The sequence below is a fragment of the Urocitellus parryii genome, chromosome 1 (assembly GCF_045843805.1).
Source record: "Urocitellus parryii isolate mUroPar1 chromosome 1, mUroPar1.hap1, whole genome shotgun sequence".
Classification (NCBI taxonomy): Eukaryota; Metazoa; Chordata; class Mammalia; order Rodentia; family Sciuridae; genus Urocitellus; species Urocitellus parryii.
In genome coordinates this window covers 103,260,962-103,288,861 of record NC_135531.1, presented here as the reverse complement: position 1 = coordinate 103,288,861, position 27,900 = coordinate 103,260,962, and the positions used below count along the sequence as shown (strand labels likewise).

The following is a 27,900-nucleotide window of genomic DNA, read 5'->3' as shown; positions in this document are numbered from 1 at the left end:
CATTTATGAAAAATGAAACTCAGTACTGTAAAATGAATATATTCTGCCTCTCCTCTCTCCTCCTTCCCAAGTGAACTTCAGGTAAGTATAGGTCAGATTTCAGATATAGTGTTTCTAGAACTGAGTTATCATAAGTGTAAATTCTCAGCTTCCATCAAATGGATACTTAAAGAGCAGCATATGCTATGGAACTAGAGGACATTATATTTTTAATAGTACAATAATAACATAATTTAAGCACTATTCAAAGTAAGTGGTAGATTACCATTAGTAATGTGAAAGATAAGTGAATGTATAGCCTGCTAATTTAGATTTTGACGACTTAGATAAACTACAATAATTTTACAAGCATTTCTTCATATTACTTTTGTGGAAGTTAGTTTTTTTTTGTTTGTTTTCTACGTTAAAAACAAAGGAAAGTAAATAAAACTTAGGCACTTAAATTTTGATGCTCCTGTACAGATGAAGCTTTTATTTTTCAATTTAGTATGCACCAAAAAGCAGGTATTGGCATGAGGAATCAAAGAAGAGTACTATGTAGTGCTTTATTAATCCACACATATCTGAAGGACTATTTAAAAGATTGCAACAACTGGTTATTTTTATTCAGGCAAAGAAATATAGCTATTGTGATTGTAATCTTGATTGAGAAGTGAGAACAGATAGATAACATGATAGGTAATTTGGTTCATTATAAGATAATATAAATTTTTTAAGCTTTAGAGCTTATTTTTACTTATTCATATATTTAATATTTGTGAGAATAATCTTAATAATTTACATATAAAATTATATTATGTTTTTGTATTCTGTACATACAGGTTAACTAGGTTATGAGGTTAAGTGATCTTTCAAATTTTTTAGAGTAATGTCACCTTGAGTTAGGAGAAAAATTGTTCCAAGTACTAAAAAACTAAAATTAGCAATAGTGTTTCTGAAGAAAATGGTTGCAATTTATCAGATGTTAACTGATTCCTATGTACCTTTGAATAGTTAAGCTGCATTCTTGTAAAACAGGCAATACAAAGATCTTAGACAACATATAATTAGAAGTCCGCAGAAAAGCAGCTTGACCCACCAAAGAATTTTGCTTCCTTTTGTATATGTAAGCCTATATACGTACATTGTCTTAAGTTTCTTTGATACTGACTGTGCTTATTTGATTTTGCCTTTACAATATTTACAACTCTTAGTATTCTTGATACCACTAGTTTTATGTAAACACTTGCATTGTATGTTTATGTTAGTTTTTAAGTTGAAAATAGAGCTACTAAAAGAAGCTTTGATAAGTATCCACAGGTAATGAACTACCAAGATATTTTCATTTTTATTTCAAGCAGCTTTTCTTTCAGTTGTTTGCTGAAAATAGGACGCCTTTCTGTTACAGTGTCACTTCTTTTCCTGATTTATTTTTGGTATTTGTAAGAGAAAATTTAAAATTGATTTATTTTAAAGATTGAAATGTTTAAGAAGACAGTGTTTATATGTTTTTAGGGGGTTTTTGTTGTTGTTTTTAAAATATGGTTTCCTTCTTTAGCTTTGTGGAAGGAAAAGAACTGTAGTGAATACTGGGTTTCTATAAAGCAATCATGGGTTGTGAGAAAGTGTCTTGTTATTGAGTTGTAAATGGAGCTATTGACTGTAGTTGCCAGATTTGAATGAAACTAACAGTCTTAATCATGTCAGAGCTGTTCCCTTTTTCTCCTCTTGTTTCAAGTACTAAAGGATACAATCCCAGAAAATATCCCCTAGAGGAAATTTCGTGTACTGATTACTCATTTAGCATTCAGGAATCCTCAAATTTACTAGGGGTATTTTTGAAATACCATGAATTTGAATGTCCTTTTGTGTTAATTTTTTCCTGTTTTCTTTTCAATATGAGTCTGCAGAACTTAATCATAATTTTTGTTTTGTTTAACAGAAGGGTATTTTACTCACTTTAATATTTGTGTACTGAACTGCTTTCATAATCAAGAGAAATTTACAGTGTGAGCAATTTATTTCTCTTAGTGTTTTATATCACTAACTTGTTCATATTCCTGAAGTAACTTGATTGCTTAGGAAGTTTAATCTTATTACTTAAATAACTTTCATTATCAAATTACATTTTACTAATAATTTTAATATTCATTGTTTTTTAGTATTAAATGAAAATAAGTGTCTCATTGTTGTCATGGTGACAGAAACTCAGATGTTAATGTCTTTACCATGCAAAGTATAACTGAGAATAGTTGGTAGTACCTGGCTGAAAATACTCATTCTCTTAAGAGAGGCACTTGGTCTAAATTAACTTAAAGCAATAATTTGTATTCTTTTTGAAACAAACTCTTAACAATTTAGGCAAACGGGTTTTCCAGCACTTCACAGATTACAGACTGTGGCAGAAGGGACCAGTAGTAGCCTTGCAAAAAGAATTATAAAATTTAGGCCTAAACAGCCAGGAGCAGTGGTGTACACCTGTAATACCAGTGGGTCTGGAGGTTGAATCAGGAGGATCATGAGTTTGAGGTCAGCCTCAGAACTTTAATATTTGACCCTTTATTTTGAGACCCTCTCAAAATAAAGTAATAGATTGTTCCTGGACTCAGTCCCCAGTATGAGGGTGGGAGAGATAAGGGTATAACTAGAAAAAAACAAAAATCCAGGACCATGTAGTATATAAGGGCAAATAGACCTGCCCTTCTTGATAATTATTATAGATATAACTTTATTACAGCATAGTATAATAAGTAATTTTAAGATAAAGGCCAAAATTATAAATTTGTTTGTTTTGTTTAAAATGGTAGGTAAAAGTGAATGCATTCTGGATTTCTCTTTCATTAAAAATAGAGATGCTTTCCCCCCGCCCCCTTCAAAAGTTTTCATTTCTGGAGAGTAAACTTATTTAGAAAAATCAGCTGTGTTGTAAATGAGCACCCTATTCCCTGGGTTTAGTTGAATAAGATAAAACTAAAAATTTTTTTCTGAAATGTTAATTTTGTTTTGAATAGGCTAATTTAAACTGCTAATTGTAAGCCACCTTGTTTTAATTGCTAAGTACTTTTTTTAGATTGACTTGTTAAATTTTCCAGAAGTTTAACCTGGTCACCTAAATATCAGTGCAAACTAGTAGAATATGTATGCTTATTTATGAAAGTCCTTTTTTAATTTAATTAAAAAATTTTGGGTTTTCTGGCGATATTGGATTTTCAAAGATGTCTTATTTTAAATGAGTATTTCATTGGCATTTTGAACAGTGGCTTTTGTAGGAGGAAAGAGTTACAGATAGCTTATGTCTAGATTCTGAAACATCATGTTTGTTTACAAATAGTAACAGGATGTCAGATTTCATTATGGCAAACTGAGTACTTGACAACTCTGCCATCAGGCATGTATTCATTTATCCACTATTTTATAAAGACAGGATCCTGAATTGGAGCCTGTGAAGTGCAGATAATTAGATTTAACTCTTTTTGTTTTTGTTTTGTTTTGTTTTGTTTTTTGTTTGTTTTGTTTTGTTTTACTTGATTCATTGGTGAGGACTAGTAAAAGCTTTTAGGGATGTAAGTCTGTTCAGTATCTGTCCTGCTTATGAAATCTTTATTTTGACATATTTGAATATATAGATACATGCTAGTAAATGGATAAGAAGCAGTTTAAACAAGGTTGAAAACCTAATGTCTCTTTATTTCTCTTTTAAAGTTATTCCTTATTGACTTTGGTTTGGCCAAAAAGTACAGAGACAACAGGACAAGGCAACACATACCATACAGAGAAGATAAAAACCTCACTGGCACTGCCCGATATGCTAGCATCAATGCACATCTTGGTATTGAGCAAAGGTGAGTCTGAAAATAATGGTTTATCATAGCACAATCTGTTAACAACAAGCTTGTGAAATATTTCAGTTAATTCTTCTAATATGTAAGGATGCCTCTTGGCTGAAGATTTTTTTTAAGTTAATATGAAATAACATCATAATTCTTTTAAAAAATATCTTTGAGTTATTAATGGACCTTATTTATTTATTTGTTTATATGTGGTGCTGAGAATTGAACCCAGTTCCTCATACATGCTAGACAAGCGCTTTACCACCGTGCCACAATCCCAGCCCTTGGCTGAAGATTGAAGAATGCTTTTAATTGTTTTATCTGGTGCTTTTAACCAGTGCAGAGAAGCTGATTATAGGAGGTCTGTTCCTTTTTTCATTTTTGCCTCTTTTTGGTACTACAGATTGAATCCAGGGGCATTCAACTACGGAGGTATATCCCCAGCCCTTTTTAAACTATTTTATTTAGAAATAGAGTTGCTTAGGGCCTCATTAACTTGCTGAGGCTGGCTTTGAACTTGAGATCCTCCTGGCTCACCAGCCCTTTTTTATTTTTAATCTGATAGAGGGTCTTACCAAGTTGCTGAGGCTGGGCTCAAATGTTTGATCTTTTTGCCTTAGCCTCCCAAGCTGCTGAAATTACAGATGTGCCCAGTGAGATCGTTTGTTTCTTTGTTGAAAATTGTTTCTTGGGGAGAAAAATACTGCATGATTGCATGATCAAAAGTTAGAAAAGCTATTTGGGTTTTTTTTTTTTTTTTTTAATCTATTTTTTTATGCGGTGCTGAGAATCAAACCCAATGCCTCATACATGCTAGCCAAGTGCTCTACCACTGAGCTACAGCCCCAGCCCTATTTTGACATTTTTGATTTTGCAGCTGAATATAATTCCTGTTTCTTTTTAATGCTGATTTTTTATTATTATTATTGGTCGTTCAAAACATTACATAGTTCTATAATGCTGATTTTGAATATTTTATATTTTAGTTGTGCAAATTGTTTGTTTAGTTGTGCAAATTTTAGTTGTGCAAATTGCAATTTCTGATCTTTTTGAGTTCCATCATCTTTTATTACAATTGATTTTTTTCCTCAAAACAAATATAAAAATAACATTTTTAAATATATGTATTTATCTGAGCTTGGAATGGCAGAACACTTACCTAGTGTGCTTGAGGCCCTGAGTTTAATTCTCAGCACTGCAATAAATGAATGAATAAAATATGAATGTGTGCATGTGAATAGATTTGTGTGTATATATAGATAATGTATATATGCATTCATGTAGATATTTAATTTACTTTAAAATGCTAATTTATTTCAGCATCCTTAAAAAATTTTTTTTAATTGTTTTTTTGTGGCTGTGTTTTTTTGTTGTTGTTGTTATTTGTTTTGTTTTGTTTTTTTTTTTTTTTTTTTTTTTTTTTTTTTGATACTAGGGATTGAATCCAGGAACACTTTACCACTGAACTACATCCCCAACCCTTTTTAGTTTTTATTTTGAGTTAGGATCTCATTAGGTTGAATAGAGGGCATTGGTCTTGGAATTCTCCTGCTTTGGTATCCCTAAAGTTTATGAACTCCTGCAAAGTTTAGAAGTGTTTTGGTAGTTTGTTTGCAGTTTTCATTAACCTGTTTAGAGCATTGTTTAACAACTTCTTTTTGTTTTTCTTTAAACAATATATATTTTAAGGTTGTTGGTATTATAATTTTACATTTCATGAGAAAAATAATTAAGAGGTAATCCATCATAAACTTTTTATTACCTTAGCTATCTTTATTAATTTTTTCTTTTTTTAGTACTGGGGATTGAATCCTTGGGGGGACTTTACCACTGAGCCACATCCCCTGCTCTTTTTAATTTTATTTATTTATTTTTAAACAGTGTCTTCCTAAGTTGCTGAGGCTGGCTTTGAATTTAAGATCTTCCTACCTCAGCCTCCCAAAAAACTGGCACATTACAGGTGTATGTCACCATGTCCAGTCACTAAGTATCTTCTTGCATAAGATACCAAATGGTTATCTGTTTTCATTTGGGGAAAATGTTTTTGTGATTCCACTTGGCTTTTCTTTCATATGTATTCCATAATCCTATTCATAAAATTACGTTTCTCTTTTCTAGTCGCCGAGATGACATGGAATCGTTAGGATATGTTTTGATGTATTTTAATAGAACCAGCCTGCCGTGGCAAGGACTGAAGGTAAATTTGAATCAAATTACTCGAGTTTCATTTTATTTTAAGAATGGAAATAAAGGTGGGCAAGGAGGTTTTATCTAAAGTGAATTTGGCCCCACCCATTTTTACTTAATATCACATCTGGGATTCTAGTTTATATTTGTATGCCTAGTAAGCTGAACTATTAAAGGTTCTTCTCCATGTTACTGAGAAGAACATCAAATATTAATTCTTATTTTCCATAGGCTGCAACAAAGAAACAGAAATATGAAAAGATTAGTGAAAAGAAGATGTCCACTCCTGTTGAAGTTTTGTGTAAGGTAAACTTGCATTATGAGAATTACTTTAAAATATAAATGATATACGAGCACAAACATTTTATTTTCCAGTCCTAGGACTTAAAACTGTTAGCCATCTTTAAGTTAATACAGTTTTACTTTTGGCAATGGCTTAAGCATGAATCATTTTAAGTGTTTTGTTTTATATCTAGTTTGTTAAAAGTTTCTGATCTGTGTTTTAAAATGAAGGAAAATTAACAGGGCAGGTAGTTTTATTGATGTGTGAGAAAAATTAAGAAATACTGTCCTTATCAACATAAACTGATGTCAGTAAGGTAAGAATATCGGCAGTTGGCACATCATAGAATAGAGAAATGGGCAGACAGATCATAGCAATAGAAAATAGCAATCTCCCAATAATAAAAATATAGGAGACAGCTTGAATCACACTTATTTCTCTGAAATCTCAAATTTCATATAGAATGTGTCGTGTGCAATATGATAGTGGCTGTTTTTTTAAAAAAATCAATATATTACATTAGATAAATGTCACAAATATTCATAGTGGTTGCTATGAATAGAATCTATAAGGTTATAATCTATAATATATATAAATAGGTATACACTAACTTTTGTAAAATAAAGAAAAGAGTCAGTTTTACTTGGTGGAACACACCTGTAATCTGAACTATTGAGAGGAAACTGGAGGATTATAAATTTGAGGCCATTTTGAGCAACTTGACAAGATCCTGTCTCAAAATAAAAAGTTTTAAAGTGGAACTATGGATGTAGATCAGTGGTAGGGTACTCACAAGCAGGGTATGTGAATTTTTTGTGAACATAGTACTGTAACAAAAGGATACATATTTCATCTAATATAAAAAGATAAATATAATGAAGTGGGTAGGATGATGGAATTTTTTTGAAATTTATGAGATGACCAAGTCATAATTACTTTGTCATATCTTCAAAAATAAGATTTTTGTCTTAATTCTTGAACCTATAGGGGTTTCCTGCAGAATTTGCTATGTACTTAAACTATTGTCGTGGGCTGCGCTTTGAGGAAGCCCCGGATTACATGTATCTGAGGCAGCTATTCCGCATCCTTTTCAGGTCAGTTTTTAAGGTATTTTCAAGAGAAATGAGTTAAATCTATTTTGATAATTGGATAAAATAAGGGAGGTCTAACCAGTATGAACAAAAAATTTAAGAAACTGAGTTCTATAGGAATTGTTGGCATTGGTCCATTTGTAGTATGAATGTATTTGAGATGATTTTAGTTTGAGATAGAGATGGTTGAGGGGCTGGGGATGTGGCTCAAGCAGTAGCACGCTCGCCTGGCATGCGTGTGGCCCGGGTTCGATCCTCAGCACCACATACAAAGATGTTGTGTCCGCCAAAAACTAAAAAATAAATGTTAAAAAAAAAATAATAGATCCCCTTGTTTTTTTAAAGAAAAAAAGAAAGAAAAGAAATATCAAGGGATATATAACTGGACATTTACTAATGAGTTAACAAGTGTTTTTATATTTTTTAGGACTCTGAACCACCAATATGACTACACATTTGATTGGACAATGTTAAAGCAAAAAGCAGCACAGCAGGCAGCCTCTTCCAGTGGGCAGGGTCAACAGGCCCAAACCCCCACAGGCAAGCAAACTGACAAAACCAAGAGTAACATGAAAGGTTAGTAGCCAAGAACCAAGTGACGTTACAGGGAAAAAATTGAATACAAAATTGGGTCATTCATTCATTTTAACAGTGTTAGATCAAGGAGGTGGTTTTAAAATACATAAAAATTTGGCTGTATGTTTTTTAAAAAAAGACGTCCTTGGAAAATTTGACTACTAACTTTAAACCCAAATGTCCTTGTTCATATATATGTATATGTATTTGTATATACATATATGTGTGTATATTATTATATCATTTCTCTTGGGATTTTGGGTCATTTTTAACAACTGCATCTTTTTTACTCATTCATTAACTCTTGTCCAAAATAAACATTTGGTGTTGGGAATATGGTATTATCAATCAATCCAAAATCCTAGACCTAACACTTGTTGATTTTTAATAATGAATCTGGTTATCCATGATATTTTGCTTTCTTTCAGACTAACAGTGTTAAGATTTTTTTATTTTTGATTTTTTGCATGTTAATGCTTAAAAATGGAAAATTGTGAACATGATCTAATTTCAAGAGGTGAGTCTGGCATTGCCCGCCAAAGTATATATCTTCGCAGGTGCAGAGCATCTCATTTACTCCTAAATGCTCAAGTAACTGCAAAGCTCAACATATCTTTCCTAATCACAAAAATAAATCTCTTAGTTGCTGTTTTACTACAGAAATTCTTAATTTCAAAATGATTCCTTTGGTTTCGGCTTCAGTTTTTTAAATATTGCAAACATCAGGCTCTAGTGATTTAATATGGAATTGAAGCCTACAGTTAGGCCTTGCAAATTGAACATTACTGGGGCAAATGCCATTGAAATGCCCATCAAATTCCTTTCTTGATCTTAGCGCTTGTAAGGAGTAGAACTGTTAGGGCACAGCTCTTTTTCGAATCACTGTTGCCACACAGTTCAACTCCCACTTTCATGGTTTTTTCTTTTCCCCTTTTTGGGGCTTATCTCCTGTTACCTGCCTACTTTCTGAAAAAGTGGTGGGCAGGTAAGGTTTGTTTTTTCATTTCTAATTATTAAATTTCTGAATGACTGCTCTAGTCTGAATTTACTAGTCTTCATAGATTACTCTTTGGTCTATATTTTCAGTGTTGTATTTAAACAATGTTATAATTTGAAAATAGATTCTAATCTGAGGATACTTTTCAAGAACTATAATTAACTGATGTCATCTTCATCCCAGCGGCTCATCTATTAGAAGGGAAGTTGAAGCTGGGCATGGTGGTGCATACCTATAATCCCAGCTTCTCAAGTGGCTGAGACAGGAGAATACAAGTTAAAGGCCAACCAGAGTTATTTAGCAAGACTCTTAGGTCAAAATATAGTGTTTTAAAAGTGGCTGGGAATGTAGCTCAGTGATAGAGCACTTGCCTAGCATGCGTGAGACTCTGGGTTCAATCCCCAGCCCCCCACCCCAAAATGAAGTTAAGGTGCTTCCATCCTGTTTTCTGTATTTGAGAAAGATTCAAAGTTGAAGATTTAATGTACCGGGGGGTTTTAGGTGATTAAATTTAAGATCAGGTTGGCAAGCACAAATACTTTCTCGTTGCTCTCTGCCTTTGCATCTCAGTTGGGACTTTAGCCTCTTTTGACTATCTTTTGCATAATAAATCATAGGGCCTTGAGCTTCATAATGAAGTAGGTAGCTAGTATCACTGAGAAATTATTCTGCTATTTAGGTAAGACCAAATAGAGTCTCTAAACCAAGCATTTGTTATATGTGACACCAATAGTGTATTTTTCACTTCATTTCATACAAAATGAAGCCATTTCTGCCAAAAGCTAGCTGGGATAATAGATCATCATGAGATACAGCTTTTGGACCCAAAATTAGTTGAAATCTCATCTGACCTAGAACATGTTACTTCAGGCATTCAGCAGACTTCAGAAAGAATTGCTTTATTTGAGCTAGTTTCATTGTTAGTTTATTGTGTCTCTTACTCAATAAATAAGCAGAATTTTTGTCCTGCCTTATCCAGGTCTTAAAGAGGAGAAGTTGGATCAACTGAGTTAGTATGTTTCCTTGAAAAAGAAAAATTGTAATTAAACTTAAGTTTAATTCTTATTTTGTATTGTAGCTATTTTTCATAAAAGTAACAAAATCTTAGAAACATTAACAGCATCATTAGGTATAGTGGTCATACAAATTAATACATAAACATGGACTTGTCAAATTCTGGAAAATCAAAATTTTCAATAAATAATCACATGATTGATTGCTTTCAAAGATCAATTTCTAAGGCCAGGTACAATGGCATACATGCTTATAGAACCAGCTACTAAGGAAGATGAGGCAGGAGGATCATTTGAACCCAAGGTTCAAGGCAGGCTGAACTGTGCAAAATAGAAAGACCCTCATCTCAAAAAAGAAATTTGGATTACTAGGTAATATATTTTGACATTAAACCAAAAATTGATACTAAAACATGCCATTCTACAAACAGCAGAATTTTTTCCTACACTTTTGACTTGGAAACATCTGTATTCTTTTTGTGTATACACCTTGGTTCCCCTAGCAACTCTTATACACCTCCCTCCCATGAAAATAGCTGGCCTACAGGTGACATGAGATCATCTATTGCGTTAACCTCTTCTCTATCACATTATCTAGTTTTATATCATTTTCCCATGGAATTGTACTTTCATAGATTTGCATTTTAGTGAATTCAATTTTATAAATGAATCTTCAGCAAGTAATTTTCTATTGTAGGAATATCTTCCTAGAAAAATTATGGAAATGGTGGTATGCAGTAATGTATTCTGTGTAGTTATTTTTGGGAAATCTTTATCTCATGTTTCTTCCATTGAAAATTCCAACATTCTAGCAATTCACTAGAATGTTCAAAGATTCTAACCCTGGCATATCTGCCTATTAGAGAGGGTTCACTTGTAACAGCTAAGGTGGACCTATATGAAACAGATGGTTATAGTTTTGTTACATCTTTCAAATACTCCATTCCAAACTTACCAAAAAAATCAAGAAACAAGGCTTTTCTCCTAATGATTATTATGATCTTTACTAGTTTTTAAATGGTATAATGCCACAAAATTATATTTTCTTCATGTGTAAGAGAAAAATAAAAATTCATACCTGACTCACTTCAGAATTCATTTTAGTCCCTTTTCTTCAGATGAATGTGATTTCCAGGAAAATATTGTAGGACATTTAAAATCCTGTTAATGCCATTGGTGGGGAGAATTTTCAAAGTATAGAAGGCAAATGTGAATCCTCACATAATTCTACTCTCTATCTTAACTCATCTGCACTGTCCCAACCAAACACAGTTTTATCATAGCAATTTAAATGGATATCAAAATTGTTGCCACTCAAAGATTAGAAATATTTTCCCATCACATCAACCTACCCTGTCCATGTTCTTCCTTGAATTACCTTCCAGTGTTTACTGGGCTTTACCTACTGTTTATATCTAGCTTAACTTTTTCTGACTTCACCAATTGCTGCCAAGAACATGGCTGGTCATTCAGCAGTGTAATCCAGATCATAGGGAAAGACCTTGAAATAACCTGGAGAGACTGATCTACTCTAAATACATTCAATCCAAAGAAGTATACCAGAAAACTGCATCTTCTTGCTGAATTCTTAAATTTTTGTCACCTTTTTTCACTGTGGATAGTAAAGCGGGAGAGAAAATAATAACCCAACAGGAAATGAAGATGAGAGTGTTAAGAGCTGGTTTGTGGTGATATGGAACCATGTATCAAGCTTGCTTGCTGGACCTCTCAGACATTTAAGTTTGTCAGATTGGATGATACCACAGTTGTCAGAAGACCTAGAACATCAATAGTCCCATGTTATGCCTCAGCAGTATGTAATGCAGACAGACCATCTACCATTTGGGGAGGATTCACTTATAACAGGTATTTTAAAGTTCAACAACTTCAGAAATCTGTTGCAAAAATAATTTCTATAATAGGGAAGAATTCAGATCAGCCAAATGCAATGGCGCACATTTATAATCCCAGTGGATCGGCTTGGGGGACTGAGGCAGGAGGATTATGAGTTAAAAGCCAGCCTCAGCAAAAGCGAGGCACTATGCAACTCAGTGAGACCCTGTCTCTAAATAAAATACAAAATAGGGCTGGGGATGTGGGTCAGTGGTCGAGAGTGCCCCTGAGTTCAATCCTCAGTACCCCCACACACAAAAAAATAAATAAGTAAAATAAATAAAAGGGCTGGGGATATAATTAAGTGGTAGAGTTCCATGGGGTTCATCCTCAAGTATGGGAGGAAGTTTTGTGCTAAATTTCTAAAGCTAAATTGCTAAATTTCAAAAGCTCCATCACAAATTTATAACCTTTACTCTTAGGAAATTTCTCCTTGAGCTAGTTTCCTGGCTAGCTCAAAAACAGAGACATTTTCAGTGACTTCAACCTGAATTTTAGATTTCAGGTTGAGGGGTAGAATATTCTCATTAGGCAGGCACAATATCAGTCTCTGGTAATTTTAGTGAGTTCGAAGGCTAAGGCAGGAGAATCACAATTTCAAGGCTAGTCCCAGCAACTTAGCAAGACCCTGTCTCAAAGTAAAAAAATGAAAGTCTGGGGTTGTGATTCAGTGGTAAAGCACTCTTGGATTCAATGCACATACACACAAAAATATAGTGCTATATAAACAAAAACTCTTCCATTTGAAGACTTAAATGCAGTTATTAACTCCTGAATGGTCACACTGATCCTCCAACTCTTTGTGAACTTTTTCCCCCCTCTTTTTTAGGACAAAGGGACCCATTCCTCATTTTAACTGATATTACAGTGAACATGTGTTCTTGAACTTTGGAAGCCAAGAGATGCTACCCCATCTGCAAGATAAAAACCAAGGACTAAAACATGCTCAAGAAAAGAATGTTTATTAGTTTGTGAAGTTTGGATGTTGGATACCTCCTGAATGTTCCTATTGAGGTTTTCCTACTTTAGTAACATCTTAGGACAATTCACTGGAGAAACATTACTCTGTGTGTTGTTCCTACCATTGACCCATATGAAGAGTTAAAGCTCGATCTGGCTGCTGCTATATTTTACTAGGAAGATTATTACATCAGCCTTTAACCAAACCCTAAGCAGTTGTAATCATTTGTTGACCTAGCAATTCTGAACAGATAAAATTCTTATCTAGAGTTTTCTTATCTAGTGTTTTCTTATTTTGACAACATTGCAACTTACATTTCCTTTTTAGTTCATTAGTGACTACAGTTTTCCATTTGTAAAACATTTGGGGGAATAGTCAGTGTAACAATGAAATTAGAAAACCCACAAATTTTAGTAGTTATCTAAATGTCTTGGTTTTTGTTTTTGAATCATGTTTAAGAATAACTGCAGGACCTAAAAACAAATCCTGAATGGGATAGAGGTCATTTCTATTGAGCTAATCCATAGTTCTTAACTTTTATAGCTTCTTATCTTCAAAATTAGAATTAAGTCACAGAATATGGTTAGATGTTTAGATCTAATTAAGGTTTGATTCATAGTCTTTTAAGTATGTTTACCTTGCTAATCCTATTTAATAGCATGCATCAAACATAATATTTCTCAGTTTCATTATCCTTTATTTTTGGTTGCTTCCTGTGATCTTGGTACTCAAGCAACAACAACTATTAGTAACTACTCTTTGTAGGAACTATGGAGAGACAAAGAAGTAAAAGAAAGACAAGGAAAGCATCTTTTTCCTCTTGGTTTACCAGATATATTTATCAAATGAATGAAGAAGTTTCTGCCCTCAAATGAAAAAAACTCCTTGATAACAAAAGAATATCTACTAAGAAACAATGTATAAATGTTTAAATGGTAGTTCAAAGAAACAGAGGCATACTTGCCATAAAAAGTAAATGATGGTAATTTTATTTATCTCCTATAACCCAGTGGAGGTGGACTTGACAAATATAAGAGAAGATGAGCAGTTTGTGATGGACAGAAACATGGTCACCTGTCAGGTCATTTTAAAGGCTTAGAAGCTGGTAGGCAAAGGACAAAGTGTGGCTATAAGTGAGAGGAGAAAGTGCTTATGTGGGAGTTTCATGTTTAAGAGAAAGCATATATCTTCTTTGCCTTAAACCATAGATAAAGCCTATTATGATCTACTGGCTTCTTGTATTAAAACTTGCTATTATGAAGAAACCCCAAGGGTTGGTATCTCCTTTGTGGGGAAGATGGAAATGGGTTCAGAGAGAAATTGAGAAGTAAATGAAGTGGCCCCTCCCCAAATTGGCTTGTTTACATTTTTCATATCAGTGATGAAATCATCTTTTTTGTTTGTTTTTCTTGTCCTAAGGAATCATATCCAGAATTTCAGGAATGCTAGGCAAATGTTCTATCACAGAGCTGTACGCCCCCGGCCATGAAATCATTTTTTCAATACAATGTGAAAATAAAGTTTTAAAGATCTATGTAAGGTTTCTGTATAGAAATCTTAGGTCTGTTCAGTGGAACAACTCAAATAATTACACCTGTATACATATTATTAGAGAGACCCTGTGCCCATCTCAAACAATATATATGAAAGGAATGTATCTTAGTAGCAGAGCACCTCGGGGTTAAACCCCCAGAACCCCACCCCCAAAAAACATTGTTGTACCTGGTTCATTCCTTATTCATATCAGAAATAATGTATACAAAAATTCATGCTCATAATATGATTAAAACTATTCTGTCTAGTTGTTGAGGCAAAGGAACCTATTTTTTATTCAACAAATTTTTGAAAAAAAAATATGATGTTAGGTACCAAAGAGTGAACTGAACATGCTTATTTAAATAACAAGTATTTCTCTAATACACCATACCATATCTTCCTAGTTATCCATATCAGAAAATTTTACTTATAGAGTCATGGGTTTTTTATTTTAAAAACTGAGCCTAGTGATTTTCAAATAGATAAAAATAGCATGAACCACTATAAAGTGATTACTGTCCCAGTTCCCTGCAATTCCTCTATTTCGGGTATAGTTTCAAATTTATTATAGCTTGAAATTTTAACATTCTTTTTTCTGTTTTGATTTTTTTTAAATAGGTTTCTAAGCATGAATTGAAGAACAGAAGAAGCAGAGCAGATGATTGGAGCAGCATTTGTTTCTCCCCAAATCTAGAAATTTTAGTTCATATGTACACTAGCCAGTGGTTGTGGACAACCATTTACTTGGTGTAAAGAACTTAATTTCAGTATAAACTGGCTCTGGGCAGCATTGTTGATGCTGTATCATGAGTTGTAGCCGCTGTAATTGTGAATATTAACTGAGATAGTGAAACATGGTGTCCGGTTTTCTATTAATTTTTTTCAAGTGGAAAAGTTAACTAAATGGTTGACACTCAAATTGGTGGAGAAATTGTGCATATGCCAATTTTTTGTTAAAACCTTTCATTTTGAACTATACTGCTTTGAGATCTCATTTCAGAAGAACGGCATGAACAGTCTTCAGCCACAGTTGTGATGGTTGTAAATGCTCACAATTGTGCATTCTTAGGGTTTTTCCACCCCTGGGGTTTGCAAGTTGTTCACTTAAAACATTCTTTAAATGGTTGGCTTCTTGTTTGCAAGCCACCTGATATGGTAGCAACCAAAGATTCCAGTGTTTGAGCATATGAAAGACTCTGCCTGCTTACTGTGCTAGAAATAACAGCATCTAAAGTGAAGACTTAAGAAAAACTTAGTGACTACTAGATTATCCTTAGGACTCTGCATTAACTCTATAATGTTCTTGGTATTAAAAAAAAGCATATTTGTCACAGAAATTTAGTTAACATCTTACAACTGAACATGTATGTATGTTGCTTAGATAAATGTAATCACTGTAAACATCTATACGATCTGGGATTTTGTTTTTATTTTGAAATGGGAGCTTTTTTGTTTACAAGTTCATTAAACTAAAAATTGTTTCTGTAAGGAAATGAGGTTTTTTTTTTTTTTTTAAACAACACAACAAAATGCCTTGCTGACTCACTATGAAATAAAAATCTCCCCAATTTTTTGATAGACTACTTTAAGCCATTTGTTATATGATATTCCTTTGCAAGTCTATTAAGATATAGTGTTATAAATTCTCATTTTTTTTTCTTTTTTCTTTTTTGTTTTTTTCCTTTTGGTCTGAAGGGAAAGGCATTCTTTCACTTTTTCTTTTTTTAATGACTTGCAGGCACAATACCTAGTACTGCAGCTGCCAGAACTTGGCATTGTAACTCCTGCTGCCACTAACAGCTTGACTGATTCTGAGAAAGAATGAAAGCGTTAAAGGGTTTGACTACAAGATGTTTTTATTTAAAATACTTGTGAAATGATTATAAGCAGTTGATTCTAAACCTTGGAACAGAGTTGGACTATGTGAAGTGCTTGTTGACCCCTCTATCTAGCCACTCCCCTCTGCTTCTATAGGTTACCTGTGTGCGTGCGCTTTCTTTCAGTCTTATTTGCGCGCTTTTCTCTTTTTCTCTGACCCAAGAGAAAGGAAACTTACCGATGATAATTCTTTAGTGTAATTTATTCCTTTATAGCATGTCAGGATAAATTAAAAGTACATTTGTCTGAAAAAAAATGCTGCCGGGAGCCTATTGTGTACATGTAGGTGTTTTGTGAAATAACCTTGAAATTGTAAATCGACGTGTGTGGTCAGATTGTGTCAAGTTTAATTTCTTTGGGATTTTTTTTTTCCTTTTTTTTTTATTTGAAAATACTTTAGCAATAATTAATTCCATGTTTGCCACATTCTGCCATTAAGGGTTGTTAGTTGCATAGTATTGAAGAAATCTTAGTAAGTCTGAAGTTTTGGGGTAGGTAGCTTCTTTGTTTCTTTTCTAAACACCTTGTCAGTTAAGGTATTTGTTTCTTGACTAATAAACCCTTTGATACTTTTAGCCAGAAATCAGTCTCATAAAGCTATTTTTGAGTATAGTTTGTGTAAAATAAAACTATTTAGCTTTGGTAATAAATTTTCCAAGCTGAACTCCCTCTAGCAAGATATTTTCAGTGCTTTTATTTACTATGCACTTAGACTATGCACTTTTTCTGAAGTATTTTTGTAACACTTTTTTGTATTTTTGCCATTTGAAAAGGTTGTGGTGTAGTTGGTCTGTAATTAAGTTGCAGATTTAAAACTGCTGTTAGCTTTGTAAATCAAAATATAGGTATTTTGTCTAGTATATTTTCATTTCATCTACAGCTGGAGCTGGAATCCCATTGATCTTCTAGCTACCATTCATTTTCTTCACAGTTCACAAAAGAAGAATGTGAAATTCAGTGAATGCTGTTACTAATCCTGTCGGGAGATGAATTTCATTTCACCAAAATTAAATTATGGTTTTCCACTAAAATGATGATACAAGTTGAAGACACATCACTCTGAAATTGGAAGACCTCACCACTTAAGGCTGCACAGTGGCTTACTCAGCTGAACTCTAGGTTATTCCTCTTTATTTTGTTCACCCATTGGGGGGTGCAGGTTTTTTTTTGTTTGTTTATTTTTGGGTTTTTTGTTTTTTGTTTGTTTGTTTGTTTTTTAATGTTGGGAGATGGCCATTCTAACTACTGTTGAATGTCTGTTTTGGGAAGGTATAACAAGAAAATAAAAAAGTATATATGAAGGGAGAGACTGGTTATATCCTCCCATATGGTTGTGCTTATGCTCTTATGGCCTATATATTCAGGTTTGCATTTACTATAATTTCCCATCAAGACATTTTTATGAGATTTTCCTATTTCTACTAGTCCTTACAATACTAGTAGAATTAAATGTTAAATGTTTTGAGCAGAGCATACTGTAATAAATTATAACAATTCCATTATTATAAAATTATCAAACGTTTTAGAATCCAAGCCAATGAGCTAGTTTCCCTAGTCTGCTGAGATATCTAGAATATTGATACCTTGAACATCAAGTTTAATTGGCCTTGGTCGTAATGCCTATATTCCCTGCTACTCGTGAGCCTGAGACAGGAAGAACACAAGTTGCAGGCCAACCTGGAAAATTTTAAGAAGTCCCCATCTCCAAAAAAGAGGCAGCCTGAGCGTGTAACTCAGTGTTGCAGCACCCCTGGGTTCAATCCACAATACTTCAGGTGAAAAAATTAGTTTCTTGTAGCTCTTAACTGGAGCAAATCATAGGTATTCCTTAAAAAGGGCTGACCTAAACAACATTAGCTCAGCTGAAAATTCAGCACTTAGGTGTAGCTCAGTCTGTGACATCACTTTTGCCAGTCAGGGACAATTTTGTTTAGTGGCATATGGATTGTTTGCAGTACTAGGGATTGAACCTGGTGGCGCTCAATCACTTCACTCCTCCCAGTCCTTTGTATTTTTTTGAGAGGTTCTCCTTAAAGTAGTCCAGGCTGGCCAGCCCTAGTCACTGGTATTACAGGGGTGTGCCATTACACCAGGCCAATTCAATTATTTCCAAGCCAAAGTGGTATTTGGCAATTTTATTTATTTATTTATTTTGCCCATTTTCAAACAGTGATAACCCTATGACCATGATGTGAGGCAAAATATGATAAAGAAATACAAACTGGGCACCTTGGTTCATGCCTCTAAACTCAGCAACTTCAGAGACTGAGGCAGGAGGATTCCAAGTTTGAGGCCAGCCTCAACAATTCAGTGAAGCACTAAGCAACTTAGTGAAACCTCGCCTCATAAAGGGCTGGGGATGTGCCTCCTGGTAGCGTGCCCCTGGGTTCAATTCCCCAGTACCAAAAATATATATTTGAGATATGATTTTACTGAGTTGTCCAACCTTGGACTTGTGTCCTACTTTAGTCATTCCTAATCACTGACGTTACAGGTATGCATCACTATTCCTGGCTTCTTCTAAAATAGTTTTAATATACTTTTTATATATCCAAAAATGGTTATAAACCAAATGTGAGTTGATCTAAACAGACTATAAATTATTGTTCTAATCATTTTGCATTGTTGAAGTATGGTGATTTGTTTTCTGAAATGATTTAGTAGACCAGTTTTCAGGACATTTAAAAATGGAGCGTCAGGCGCAATAGCGGACACCTGTAATCCCAGCAACTTGGGAGGCTGAGGCAGGAGGATTGCAGGTCTGACAACAGCCTCAGCAATTCAGTGATGCCCTGAGCAACGTAGTAAGACCCTATCTCAAAAAGGGCTAGGGATGTAGCTCAGTGGTTAAGTGCCCTTGGATTAAATCCCCCTTATGGGGAATGAAAATGTCCAGCAATGGCCAAGCTATTAGAGTAACTAGCTGTCCCAGGCTGAAGTATTAAGGGAAAATATCTGATTTGGGGGCATGGGCAGAGATAAAAAGATGAACCTGGAACTGCCAGAAAAGATATCCCTAAATTTGGTAGATAACATGTTTAAAGGATACAGGAACCACTTGAAGGGTTCACAGTAGCCAAATCTAATTTTAATTCATTTTAATCTTTCTGTACCAGTGATTGAACCCAGAGGTACTTAACCACTGAGCTTGTCCTAGCCCTTTTGTGTGTTTTGAGGCAAGGTCTCACCAAGTTGCCTCAGGCTGGTCTTGAACTTATGATTCTCCTGTCTCAGCCTCCAGAGAGAAAACTTCTTGAACAATAATGTCAGCTAATAAAGTTGCAAAATGCATTAGAAAAATCAATTTGCCAACTGAAGTTTTTAGAGTTCTCATATGCAACATCTCTTAAGCTTCTTATTTCCATGAGCAATGTTTGCAAAAAGTGTGGGATGTCCAGGGTGAAGCATCTCTGTAAGCTTTGTAGAACCATGACTTCAACCTGATTCCCTTTAGCTTTCATAGTGTTAAGCCATGCTGTTCTTTGTTGCCCTTTTAAACCAAGATAGGTAATATTAGCAATTATTTCTTGAATACCTTGAAACAGGCACTGTTATAGTGCTTTGTATATATTGACATGTCTGATTTTCGTTTTTTTACAAACAAAGTAGATCCTCTTCCATATTATATATGAGGATACCAAGGTATAAAAGTGAAAAAAGTAGTTGCACTCAGATTCCTAAGATCTTAACTTCCCATTTATGGATGTGTGTGCTGGGGATTGAACCCAGGAACACCTTAATCACTAAGTTATATCTCCATCTCTTCTGTTTTTTTTGGTCTTGAGACATTTCCTCCTGTACCAGCCTCCCAAATCACTGGGATTACAGGTGTGTGCCACTGCATCTGACTTTAAATAGTTTATATCGTACATCAAATATGTGTCAAATAGAATGGCAGCCCAATTTGAATCAAAATAAATGGAATTGAGTTTTTATTTTTTTAAAGGCTGGAAAACAAGTAATATTTCACTCAGTGTAGTTATTTTTATCATAGATGTGTTATGTAGTCTTCATTATCTAAAGTGAGAGCCATTAGTAGAGTGTGTGCTTTAGCATGTGCAGGGGCCTAGGTTCAATCTCCAACACAGATCACTTAGGTTGTCCATGGGGCCTGCTTAATTCAGGTCTAAAAGTTTGAGGATTAGAAAAATATGACTTGGGCTGGGGATGTGGTTCAAGCGGTAGTGTGTTCGCCTGGCATGCTTGCGGCCCGGGTTTGATCCTCAGCACCACATACAAACAAAGATGTTGTGTCCACCGAAAAAACTAAAATAAATATTAAAAATTCTCTCTTTAGGGCTGGGGATGTGGCTCAAGCGGTAGCGCGCTCGCCTGGCATGCGTGCGGCCCGGGTTCGATCCTCAGCACCACATACCAACAAAAGATGTTGTGTCTGCCGAGAACTAAAAAATAAATATTAAAAATTCTCTCTCTCTCTCTCTCTCTCTCTCTCTCTCTCTCTCTCTCTCTCTCTCCTCAAAAAAAAAAATTCTCTCTTTAAAAAAAAGAAAAATATGACTGACTGTTCATACACATACCACACAGTTAAATTATTGGGGCAGAGCCTATCTGTGATAAGCAAATGGCCAAACTACATAAATAATTAAATATTGAGCATTTTTTAATCTGTATGATCCAGGCACTTGAAATCGTCAAGGGTAATCAGTCCCTGCCCTCTACCCACACCCAGAAAATAAAAAGCAGTTTTAAAGGGGTTTAAGTACCAAGTTTGAAGCAACTTTAGTTGTTTGTAGCATTTGATGTATGTCTACTTAGAGAATATAAATTTGCTTTATTGTAACTTTACTGTATAATCATTAATTATTCGATATATTCATGAGACAGAAACAGTCTCCTACATGCAAAATGCTGCTGTGTTTGGGGACTGAGGTAAGTAGAGAGGAATGTGAACAGTTGGAATAATTGGATACAGAAGGATGTAGGCCACTGAATGAGGGAATGGCTTCAGGAGGAGGTTGTGGAGGTGTGACATTGCCATGTGTACTGTGAAAGAATTGTATATATTCTGCAAGGTTATGCTGTTGACTTGGTTCTTTGTCCTTCAGACAGCAAAGGTTGGCTGTTCTAAGTCTACCCTTCATCCACCCACTAAACTAAGTACTTGACATCCTCAAAAGACCTAGAATCCATTAGAGGGACAAGTCAGGCTTTCTATTAATTTATTCACTGACCTGTTCAGTCATTTCATGGCTCATTAATAGAATTTAGAATCAAATACAAGTTCACTGAGTCTTGCAGATCTGTTGAAAGTGAAACCCAGAAAGATGTACGCAAGTGCTCAGGTTCCCCAACCAAGACTACAATTAAGGCCAGTTGCCTTTAATCCCAGTGACTCAAGGCTGAGGTAGGAGGGTCACAAGTTTGATGCCGGCGTCAACAATTTGGGGAGATGCTAGCAAAAAAAAAAAACAAAACTGGGAGTAACTCAGTGGTGACGTGCCTTTAGGTTTAAACCCCAAATATCTTAAGTACCTCCTAGTGACACCATTAAACCAAACAATTTTTTTATGTTTTTTTTTTTTTTTTCTAGGATTGAACTCTACCAGTGAGCTGCATCCCAGCCCTTCTTATTAGACAGGGTTTTACTAAGTTGTCCAACCTGTTCTGGAACTCAAAATGTACCTCAGTCAGAGTAGCAGATATTATAGGCATGCTTCCATGATTGGCAGCCAGAGCAATTTTATATCAGCCCAACCTTTACCTAGTCAGTAGTACCTTATTTATGTGTTGAGTAAATAGAAAAAGAAAAGTAAAAGGTCAGGTTTTGGTTTTTGTGGTGCTGGGCATTGAACCCAGGGTCTTGCATATGCTAGGCAAATTCTCTATCACTGTGCCACTCCTCAGCCCAAATGTCAGCCTTTTTGCTATTAACAGTCTTATAAAAAAATTTATTTCTTTTGGGGGGTATGTACCTGAGATTGAGGCTAGAGGCACGTTACCACTGAGCCACATCCCTAGCCCTTATTTTAAGGAAAGGGTCTTGCTAAGTTACTTAGGGCCTCAGTAAATTTCTGAGGCTGGCTTTGAACTTACTATCCTCCTGCCTCAGCTTCCCAAGTCTCTAGGATCTATGCCTGGCAAAATTTGTTTCTTTTAAATCAGATTAAAACTACTGACCAAGTTAGTATTGGACAGATTCACGGTAATATTATCTGTCTCATGATCCGAAATGAAAACAGGATTTGCATGCCACTGCATGAAACCAAATTTTGATGAAGTTATTTTTGTTCAAACAAGTATGTACACAGCGAGGATTTTTTTCCCCTCCTTTCTTTCTTTACTTTTGGTGCTGGGGATCAAACCCAGGGCTTCATACATGATAGACAAGTGGTGTACCACTGAACTACACCACCATCTCTTAGAGTCTGATTTTTTTTTATATAGTCTGTAACTTCTAAACAGAGTATCTTAGTTTTTTTGTTTTTTTAAGTAGCCTTCTCAACATTACCATATTAAGTCTGCAATATTACTGATTCAAAGAAGGAAAGGAGTTTGAATAACTGTTGGAAACAATTGCTGTGGATTTTAGGCAGCCAGCCATTGGTTCTGTATGCCAGTGGATGATAAAGTGCTGTTAGATATTTAGAATTGAAAGAAAGAAGGGAGGACATGGGTATTTTTAGAAACTGCTCATTAACGGATAATAAGTAAATATCAAAAACTTACTTGGCACTCTGCTAACATGTGACTCCATTAAAAGTGTAATGTTTGGTCTAGATTGAGATAGTAAAACAAATTAGCCTTTTGTGGGTGTGCTACCAGAAAAATTGAAATATTCTAGACAATTTTAGTTTCATTGACCAGGGTCTCACTGAGTTGCTTAGCACCTTTTGCTGAGGTGCCTTTGAACTTGCGATCCTCCTTCCTCAGCTTCCTGAGCTGCTGGGATTACAAGCGTGCACCACCGTGCCCATTTTTATTTTATTTTGAAACAGGATCTCACTAGTGGCTGAGGCTAGTCTTGAACTTGCTATATTCCTGCTTTGGCCTCTCAAGTCTGGGATTGTAGGCATGCACCACTGTGCCCAGCTCTTTTATTTTTATATATATATATTTTTTGAGACAGTTGCATTATGTTACTCAAGCTGTCCAATTCCTGGATTCAAGCAATCCTACTGCCTCACCCTTCTAAGTAACTGGCACTACAGCTATCTACCACCACATCTGGCTAATTTTTTCCCCAGCAAAAATGCAAATTCTACACAAACAGTAATAGAGACTGATTTTACTCATTAATGAGCAATTATAAAGAGGAGGATTTTTTTAGTCTGAGTTCCAATTCACCTTCGGAATTAAGAGGTGACATTTCACTCAAAGTGTGTGTGTGTGTGTGTACACAGTATGTATACACACACATAGACACATGTATATAGGTATGGTTTTGTTTTGTTTTTTGGTAATGGAATTGAACCCGGGGTGCTTTACCATTGTAGTATATCCCTAGCCCTTTTAAATTTTGAAGCAGTGACTTGCTCAGTTGCTGGGGTTAGCCTCAAACCCCAATCCTCCTGCCTCAGTCTCCCAAATCACTGGGATTACAAACATGCTCCCATGCCCAGCTTCATAGGTGACATTTCATATTGGTTTGTTTGCAATATGGAATGTTACCAAAATTTGTGTAACACTAGTGGAACAGATGGAGACCAGAGAAGTTCTCTGAATTGCATCAGAGAGAATGAGTAAGATTTCACCAGGCAGTAGATATTTTTATAATCATCTTAAGGAAACTAATCTTGGAGTAATGTTAGCAAAACACTCCCACGGATAATTTCTGCCAGCAGAGTACGTTCCTTTAAAAAAGAGCCAAGTAAGAGCATGGGAGGTTAAGTACTGGAGGTTCTTTGTTAATTACTCAGTCATGTATAAATTTTATCAAAAGTTGTTATGTGGAAGTACATAGAATAAGAGGAAAATCACCAACTAGCAGTGGCCTCTATTCAATAAGTTTTACTGACCTGTAAATCGTTGCATCACTCTCAAGAACATGGAAAGAAAAAAAGATCATAAATGACTGTGTTAGGGGCAGAGAATGATGATACAATGTGGGAAAAAATACAAACAGCAAATATAAGCACAGCATTAGGAAAATGGGAGTAACATGGTATGGTTTTCTGAACAGGTAACAGTCTCAAAGTTAGAAAATTGATGGGATGCCTGGCTTGGTGGAGCACACCTGTAATCTTAGTGGCTCAGGAGGCTGAGGTAGGAGGATTACAAGTTTGAGACCAGTCGCAGCAATTTAGAACTTAAGCAATTTAGTGCGACCCTGTCTCAAAAACTAAAAAGGGCTCGAATGTGGCTCAGTGATTAAGCGCCGATGGATTCAATCATTGGTACAAAAACAACAACCAAATAAATAATGGAGTTCTTTCTCATCCTCTCTAACTCTGACCCTCTAAAATATCCCATGTGTGGTACTAACAACCTCAAAAACTGGTGGTGATGATTCATTGGGTTCCATTACATATTAAAGCTTTGGATTTTAGGGCTGATAATTTGTCCCTGTGGGATTAATATAATTTAAGGTCTTTTAAAATGCCACTTGTCTTTTCTATCCTTAGAGGAAAATGTGCTGTATTTATAATGATTTCACAAAGGAAAGTTACATTAATTTTACTCTTGAGTGAAAGCCAGAGCTTTTTATAAAGCCACATTCAAATATGCATTGTCACCATGAGAACATTAAGCCTAATAGGGTGATTCTGCTTGCAAGATCTGGAGATACCCCACTCTGTGCTTGTCTCAGAGTGTACTTATAAAAGGTACTTATGTATGAGTGGGTAAAGACAGAGTGATACATGAGAAAAAAGTAGCAATGTATGGAGAGTAAACAGACCACTGAATCTTTTTTTTTTTTTTTGAGGGGAGGGAGGGAGTACTGATGATTTAACCCAAAGACACTTAGCCACTAAGGTATGTCTTTGTTGAGACAGGGTCTCACTAAGTTGCTGAGGCTGGCCTCAAACTTAGAATCCTCCAGCCTCAGCCTCCTGAGTCTCTACGATTACAGGCATGTACCACCATGCCCTGATAACCATTGAATCTTGAATCTCTGATGCTCTTTTGGACAATATCCTGTTCAATGACACAGAGCTGATTAGTGGCAAAGCTAGAAAGAAACCCCTGGCACCCTTTTGCCACTAAACTGCTACTCTAGGCACTAATAGTGGTTTTATTGAGCAAGGTTCCAAGACTAGCAGCATCAGCATTAGCTGGGAATTTGTTAGAAAAGCAAATTTTCATGCTCTGCCTCATACCCAGCTGATTTTCACGATAGTTTGTAAACCACTGGCAAAAGGGAATAAGGGCAAGTGTGGTGATGTATGCCTTATAATCCGAGCAACAGGGGAGGCTGAGGCAGGAAGATCACAAATTCGAGGCCAGCCTCTGCAATTTAGCGCAAAACTCTGTCTCAAAAATAAAAGGGCTGGGGATTAGCCTACAGGTAGAGTGGTCCTCACGAGGTTCAAACTCCAGTACTCCCAAAAGAAAAAAAAAGAGGCCTGCTGAGCCTGTGACACACACTAATAATCCCAGCAATTTGGGAGGCCGAGGCAGGAGGATTCCAAGTTCAAGGCTGTCTAGGACAATTTAGTGGGACTGTCTCAAAAAGATTTTTAAGAGGACTGGGGATGTAGTTCAGTGGCAAAATGTCCCTTGGTTCAATCCCCAGTCCTGGAAAGAGAATGAAATCAAATGGGTGGCAGAATGAACTGGGAAGGAGCTGAGACAAAACCTATGCTCTTTCAGTTTCCTCATTTGGATTTTTTTACTTTCTTTTTTTTTTTTAATACTGGGGTTTGAACATAGGGGCACTTAACCACTGAGCCACATCCCCAGCGCTTTTTTTTTTTTTTTTTTTAATTTTGAGATGGGCTCACTTAAGTTGCTGAGACTGGCCTTTAATATTTATTTTTTAGTTTTCGGTGGACACAACATCTTTGTATGTGGTGCTGAGGATCGAACCTGAGCCGCATGCACACCAGGCGAGCGTGCTACCACTTGAGCTACATCCCCAGCCCAACTGTTTGCAACAATTTTTTGTTTGTTTATTAATAATTACACATAATGGATCCATTTTTGCTATTCACACATGCACATAATATAATTTGGCCACTTTCTTTCCCCAATACCTCTTCTTTTCCTTCCTCCCTGCCCTTAGTCACCTTCCTCTATGCCACTGGTCTCCTTTCTGTTTTCATAAGATCGCCCTCACTTTTCCTTTTTTCTTTCTAGCTAGTGCCCTCATTTTAAATATTTTCTTATCTTTTTTTTTTTTTTTGTACTGGGGATTGAGCTCAGGGCACTTAGCTTTGCCACTAAGCGACATTTCCAGTCCTTTAGTTTTTTATTTTATTTATTTATTTATTTATTTATTTATTTATTTATTGGTGGGGGAGAGGGGCAGGGATTAAACCCTCACTCAGTTGCTTAGGGTTGGCCTGCCCTTTCAAGCCACTGGGATTACAGGCATGTACCACCACTCCTGGCTTTTTTAATTAAAAAAAAAAATTTTGGACAGCACATCTTTATATTTTATTTGTTTATTTTTGTATGTGGTGCTAAGGATTGAACCTAGTCCTCACATGTGCTAGGCAAGTACTCTGCCACTCAGCCCCAGCCCTGTTTCAATTTTTTTTTTTTTGAGGCAGGGTCTCACTACATTGCCCAGGCTGGCCTCAAATTTGTGATCCTGGGATTACTGGATTTCAGGTGTGTGCCATCATACCTACCATACATGAATCCACGAATCCTGTGAAGCCCCACATTCCAAATAACTTCAAGGCATGTGGTCAAAAGACAAGTATCCCAAGCCAGAGATGTGGGTTTGGAAGTTGTGATAAAAGTGATAGGTGAAGCTCTAGAGTTAAGTACATTCTTTCATACTGAATTTTTGATCTGCAAATGAAGAGGATTGAATATAACTCTAGGGGATACAAGTATAAAGAATGATGAATCAGGAAGGAAGGGAAGTGATCACAAAAGAAATCCAAGAAGTTAGCATTGACACATGGAGAGAGACAAGAGGAAGTTGCATTATTTATTTAATCAAGGTATTTAATGCTAATTATCATAGGGACAAACTTAGAACATTTGCAAAATATGTTTCTCCTTAATGTCAGCCAAGTATTGTACCTTCCATTTTATGACTGCATCATTTGGATCTTGACCTACCCAGATTAATGTAAAGGGGGAAAGTGATGGTAGCACACCAGCAACAAATTATGTTGGCTGGGTAGTGACATCAATTCTCCATAGGCCAGTTGTAGTTGACCTCTATTTGCAACAGAAGCTTTAAAATGTAGGAAGAATTTCTTGGAAAGCTGGGAATGGAACCACCATTTGACCCAGCTATTCCCCTTCTTGGTCTATTCCCTAAAGCCCTAACAAGAGCATGCTACAGGGACACTGCTACATCCATGTTCATAGCAGCTCAATTCACGATAGCAAGACTGTGGAACCAGCCTAGATGCCCTTCAATAGATGAATGGATAAAAAAAATGTGGCATTTATATACAATGGAGTATTATTCTGCATTAAAAAATGACAAAATCATAGAATTTGGAGGGAAATGGATGGCATTAGAGCAGATTATGCTAAGTGAAGCTAGTCAATCTTTAAAAAACAAATACCAAATGACTCCTTTGATATAAG

At 35.5% G+C, this 27,900-nt stretch overlaps 1 protein-coding gene across 3 annotated transcripts in view; it reads left to right on the top strand.

Moving 5' to 3' along the window:
• Positions 1-18,184, top strand: part of Csnk1a1 (casein kinase 1 alpha 1) — a 43,538-nt gene extending 25,354 nt beyond the window's left edge. Inside the window, exons 6-11 of one of the 3 annotated variants that reach the window (XM_026384514.2) lie at positions 3,682-3,821; positions 5,928-6,006; positions 6,228-6,302; positions 7,267-7,373; positions 7,798-7,910; positions 14,965-18,184. In XM_026384514.2, coding sequence (XP_026240299.1) covers positions 3,682-3,821; positions 5,928-6,006; positions 6,228-6,302; positions 7,267-7,373; positions 7,798-7,910; positions 14,965-14,972 — 522 coding nt within the window. In that variant the 3' untranslated portion in view covers positions 14,973-18,184. Of the gene's footprint in view, positions 1-3,681; positions 3,822-5,927; positions 6,007-6,227; positions 6,303-7,266; positions 7,374-7,797; positions 7,947-14,964 lie in introns of all 3 variants that reach the window. The other 2 variants (XM_026384513.2, XM_026384515.2) reach the window with 2 other exon arrangements.
• Positions 18,185-27,900: the final 9,716 nt, after the last annotated feature.